The following is a 6,000-nucleotide window of genomic DNA, read 5'->3' as shown; positions in this document are numbered from 1 at the left end:
GTGTTTCATTCCTCAGTACCTAGCGCTGGTGGAACGTATTAGTTTGAGTGTCTGTTTTAAGGCTTTGGGGAATTCCTTGAGGTTTGTGATGATACTCATGCTGGTGTGACTGACTGGATTTCTTGCTATACTTACTGCTAGGTTCGAACAGTTATGCTGAAAGCAAGAAATAATAAAATTAATACATAATTTTCCATTTTAACAGCCCATCCCAATGCACAAACATGAAATGTAATATCCCCCTCCCCCCAAAAAACCAGATGTTTTAAATTTCTCATAGTATGCATGCATTTATTAGGGGATCTTGCAGTGAACTAATTTCAGTACAAAACACTTTCCACAAGAATCATTACATTTATAGAACATTAATAGCATTTTCAAATATTTGTTTAAACATTTCTGCCAAAAATAGCAAGTACGTAATAAAACTGCTGATTCTAAGGTAGAACTAATCTTCCCTTTTGTGTGCAGGTGCTGCAAATGTAGTATTTAGGTCCCAAAGCTTCACACATTGTATAGAGAAATAATGGACCTTCCCACATGACGGCTAATCCAATCAAAGTATTTGGCTACTTTTGTGTAAACTCCAGGGTATCCTTGAACTCCACAGTTTTCACCCCAACTCACAATACCCCACACGTATGCCCTATTATTTGAATCCATACAGACCAAGGGTCCTCCTGAGTCACCTTTACAGGAATCTATGGAACCATCAAAGGTACCTGAGGCAAAAGAGGGAAAACACCAAGAAAAATTTGTTATATGCATGTTTTTCCTATTGTGAAAACTGCAGAACTTATTTTCAAAAATCATAGATGGCCAAATTCTCCTCATTATACTAGTATAACCTTCACTCAGTTACTAGACAGTAATTAAAGTTTTATACCAGAGTATCAGAGCAGAATTCAGTCCATTGTATTTTATATTGTTTCAAAAGTAATCTATAGAAAATGAACCAAAATAAGCACTAAGCTCCTTTTTAAATGAGTATAGTGGTTCTGAAAAATAGATCACGTGTGAAGAATGTGAAGATACAATAATGCAGCACCATTACCACAGTACTAGAGCATTACCAATAACTTTTGCTGTTCTCTTAATAAGAGGACGTCTCCATGCATATCAAAATGTGGCCTCTCATCTGAATTTTCTCAAGAAGGCCAGCTGTTGCCAGGGCCGGCTCTGGCTTTTTTGCCTCCCTAAGGAAAAAAAAGAAAAAAAGGGGGGGTGGGGGAGGGACAGCCGGAGCGGCAAAGCAGGTTAAAAAAAAAACACGGCGCGGCCGGAGCAGCAAAGTGGCGGGGGAACAAAACCAAAAAAACGGTGCGGCTGGAGCACCAAAACGTGTGTGTGTGGGGGGGAACACGGCACGGCTGGAGTGGCAAAGCGGGTGTGGGGGGGAACTCAGCGTGGCCAGCAAAGCAGGGGAAACAAACAAAACAAAAAAACCCTACAGGGCGGCGGGAGCCATAGTGCAAGGGGATTCCCTGTGCTGCAGAGTGCGCGCCCGGTCTAGTGGAGGGGCGGTGGGGGGAGCAGGGGGGAGAGAGAGAAGGAGGGCAGCCAGCGCTTCAGCCAGGGCGCTCACCACTTGGCCCCTCCCGCCGCGCCGCCTGCCGGGAGGGCTCCGCGCCGCTCCAGTCGGCGTGGAGGGAAGGATGCGGTCTGCCCTGCTGAGTTTGCTGCAGGGTGCTCCCCTCCTCATGCTGCCGCCCCCTACAGGGCAGCCAGAGCAGAAGAAAAAAAAAAAAAAAAAAGCGGCTGTGCAGCCCTAGGTTTGGGAAGAATGCCGCCCCGTAGAATCTGCCACCCTAAGCACGAGCTTGCTCGGCTGGTGCCTGGAGCTGGCCCTGGCTGTTGCTGATTGCTGTGGTGTGTTTTGTGATATGGACAATGAAGTGTGATGGCCAGCCACACACTGATTGATTATGCCACCCTTACTCTACTCATGCTGGTGGGTACATACTCTCACAAGTAGCAGTGCTCTGTTCCAAAACCCTATTGAAAGTTAGTGTTTGCTTTGGGGAGAGAACACTTCCCCTTTTCTTCTTGATGTCTAGGAAGTTGATTACGTTCTCTAAAAATTCATCTTTGATTAATATCTTAGGCTTTTATACTGCTGCCCATTGCTGCAACAGGTGATTGCCTTCCACATAAAAGTACTATCAGTTGAAAAGTATGGCAGACCTAGGAGATAACATGAGTTCCACAGGACCCAGTACCTTGCAGGTATCAGACTGAATTCTCTCACAGCTTAAATGGACCACTTTTCACGATTTTTTTTTAAGCATTGCCTTTGCTTACTTGAATTAAAGGAGGGACAGAAACATCTATCATATTAATTGGCTACATATTAAGTTTAAGAAAGCTTGTGGCAATTCTTCTAGTAGCTTTGAAGTTAAGATTTGGAATTCAAGGCTCTAACTTCAGCTTTTGGAACGGTAGCCTAGAGTGCTAATGCTTTCTGATCAGGTTTGATGATTTCTTCTTTTAAAAAGTCGGTAATGTCTTCCAGGGGACAAAGAATGATGAGTGGAAATGACCTGATCCAACAAAGTGCTTAAGCATGCGAATAGTTAAATTAAATTCAATGGGAATACTCATGTGCTTTAAATTATACATGCACTTAAGGACTTTGCTGAATCCGGGCCAAAGACAGTAAAGGCCAGATTTTCAATGGACAGTAACCCACTTGTGCACATAACATATCTCACACAATTGGATGCTGAAATTTGCATGCATAATCACAGTCATTGCATGTAGTCATGATAACTGCATTTGCAAACATAGCTGTGTAGTTGTACATGCAGGTTGGTACTAAAAGTCTGCATCACTTTACAGCAGATCTAGCAAGAGCATTTTGGCTCCTTACCACTTTGCTAAGAGCTTCACTATGGCGTCTAGTTTACTGTATTTCAGAGTTATGAGAGAGCACTGGGTGGTAGGACTTCAGATATTCAGGGAGGTGGGCTTGATGATGACACCAGAAAGAAATAATAGTGATGGAATTACTTGCCTGCACATTCCATTTCATTAAAAAAGCGCTCTTTATAGATATCTGAACAGTTTGGAAATAAATTAACGTTGCCCCATCGAAGAACAAATTGTTTGGTATAACCTAAAAAGAAAAGAATAGGACCTTTGAATTTGAAATGCATTTTAGATACATTGTCACAAATCAAAACTTTCATACTTGTTTTCCTGACTTAATATAACCTATTCTGTTATATACAATACATAATGCATGCATATTTTCTCCATGTATGTAGTGCAAGCACATCTGCCAGATAAAAGCAGTACTATTTAACTACAGAATCACACACAGCAATTACATTTTCTAACACATTTTTAGCTAATCCCAGTTCTCGACCCCCTATTTGTTTCCTCGTTATCTGTCGGTGCTTGCAATTTATAGACTACACAATATGACAAACAGTGGTGGAATGTCTTTTGTATTTTCTGTGAGGAGGGGAATCTTCATCTAGGCAACCTCATTTAAGGGAGGACATTAGATATATCTGGGAATATCAGAATCCTTAAAGAACTAAATACAGGCCACACTCAAGACTTAATTTTGTTCAATTTCAGTCTGACACTCAGGGGGCCTCCAGATAAAAATGTCATGCTCCCAAACTAGCTCTTCATCTTGGCTTCCTAAATGGACCAGCATCATAACTCCTCATGATCTTGTTCAGAGTAGACAACTCTTGTGATAGCTTCCAGTATTTTCAATGTTTAATTATTTTTTCAAGGCAGCAGCAATCTTTCCTCCTTTCTTTCCTATCTTTATTTCCCCTTTCTCTTGATCACTCTTATATCGTCCTTTTTCTTTTCTTTCTTTTCACAAGAGAAGGGCTGCTAGATGACCGAGTCACATCCTATCTTGTGAACAAACTATGCTTTTTTTGTCCCTCAACAACATTTTATAGAGCATAGTCTCTTTTGTACCGTCTTAATCACAGGCCACTTACAATCAAAATGGAAATTGGTTTTCTAAGTGGAGTGTTACTAGAGGGTAATATAATTGTAGCAGTTTTAAATGTAACTTCCATGCCATTCACCATATGCTATTAATCAACTGCCATAATTCATGAGGGAAACGATCGCATCTTTGGCAAAAAGAGAGCTCATTTAAAATGTCCAGTGTTTTTACACTCCTTGGAGAACTAGAGCACAGGGCAGCATCTCTTTATGGCTGAGGTCAGAGAAAACTAATAAAGAAAAATAGGCAGATTCAAACTTTTCAGGATCCCTGAGACACACGTCCAGGTCTTTACCCCATGCAGATTGGCAAATAAGTGATCAAAATACACCATTCATCTGTGCAAATCAGTCAGGATACAGAGTTTTACTTACAATTTTTCTTAATCCTGCCCCTCGCCCATCACTGCAGTACCTTGGCTGCCAAGCTTGGCTCTCCTTACCACCATGTTTTTTGCCCTCTTTCTCTTTCCCCTCTGTTCCATTCAGCTTTGCTTTCCCTTTATGTATTTCCTCCCCTTCACTCCAACAATAATATCCTCCTCTTCACTTCAACCTTGAGTGCCTTCCTCACTCCAGACCAATTGTAAAGTTTTGGTTTTGTGTTTATAAATAAAACATGCTACAAATAGACATTTAACTAACATGACTTAGTTGATCACTTTACATGTATGTTGTATTCCTTCCCCACCTCTCTCCATATGTTTTTGTTTTGTTTCTTTTTAAAATTTATTTAGATTGTAAACTCTCTCGGACAAGGACTGTGTCTTCCTAGCAGTCTGTACAGTACTTACCACAGTGAGGTTCTGATCCAAATGTGAGCCTTTGGGCACTACCATAATATAAAGAATTCATTATAAACTAAAAATCAAATACCTTCTGCTAGTCCCCAGCCGGAAACCTTGCATTGATGTCCATATCTGAACAAATATTCTGACCAAGGAACACAGGCAGGTATGCTGTATGCTAGTGAGCATGGTTTTCCTTTGTCATTACTTTTCATCTCCAACAAAGCAATGTCATTTTGATAATTTGAGGCATTATAGTTTTCATGAATTATCACTTGGTTTAATCTAAAAGTATCTATCTCTTGATTATAGAGGATTGTATCTAATATTCCGGTCCAGATCCGATACTGATTAACTCGACTTTTTCTGTAAAAGAAATGTCAATTTTATTTTGTTAATCAATAGAAGCACAAGTTTAAATCCTGACTTGCTGTAAGTGTTATGCCATTTGGCAATTCATCAGCATTTCTGTAGAACAATAATAATAATACTACACATATTAAATATTACTACTCCTCTGCCCAGGGCTTTCTGAACTGTATCAAATGTGGGGACAGATGCCACTTATTGTATAGTGATGTATCTGACATGGAAAAATAATTTAATAGGCCAAAATATATTGTTACCACTGTCTCAAGGGGAACATTAGGGGGATCGTGCGTCTCTGGTTGTGCTCCAGTACATAGAGGTACTGTGGTACAGACTTCTTTCTCCTCACCCCACTCTGGTGGAGGTATGCCCAGACCACTCCCTGGGCCAGAGTGGAGAGAATGTTGGAACCATCACCTCCTTCTCACCATTCATTTGTGCACCCTTTGGGGAAACGTACACTCCCAAGGGGCACACACAGAGAATAGTTCCTGTTGTCCCTCTCTCCCCCACCAGGCCAGTGAAAGATTACAACCTGCCCTTTAATGCATGCTCTGCATTTGATGTGGGCAACAGGGACTTTTTCTGTTACTACTCCAGCCCCAAACATCCTGCCTTCTGTAATTCTTCTGCTATAGGTTCTGTTTTCCTGCATCACCTATGCATTATGTAATTTAGAACTTCATGTAAAATGTAGGAGAGAGACAGAAACTGTCTTCATGCATTTATACATGTTATGGTCATTGAGCCCATGGGAGTTCTGCCATACGGTTTCAGTGAGAGCAGGGTCAGACCAATGACCCAAGAAACACCACCAATCACAGCAAGCAACTGCATAGACCTCCTTATGTTTTCATCTTCTAGA

The 6,000-nt window shown here is 41.1% G+C and overlaps 1 protein-coding gene across 1 annotated transcript in view; it reads right to left on the bottom strand.

Moving 5' to 3' along the window:
• Positions 1–259: 259 nt before the first annotated feature.
• CFI (complement factor I) overlaps positions 260–6,000 on the bottom strand; it is a 28,133-nt gene continuing 22,392 nt past the window's right edge. Inside the window, exons 13-15 of the mRNA XM_050946747.1 lie at positions 4,855–5,132; positions 3,014–3,115; positions 260–722 (exon numbers count right to left, since the gene is read on the bottom strand). Coding sequence (XP_050802704.1) covers positions 505–722; positions 3,014–3,115; positions 4,855–5,132 — 598 coding nt within the window. The 3' untranslated portion in view covers positions 260–504. The remainder of the gene's footprint in view (positions 723–3,013; positions 3,116–4,854; positions 5,133–6,000) is intronic.

The sequence above is a fragment of the Gopherus flavomarginatus genome, chromosome 3 (assembly GCF_025201925.1).
Source record: "Gopherus flavomarginatus isolate rGopFla2 chromosome 3, rGopFla2.mat.asm, whole genome shotgun sequence".
In the NCBI taxonomy this organism is placed as follows: Eukaryota; Metazoa; Chordata; order Testudines; family Testudinidae; genus Gopherus; species Gopherus flavomarginatus.
Note: the sequence above shows the minus strand (reverse complement) of the source record. Positions and strands in the feature narration are given on the sequence as shown.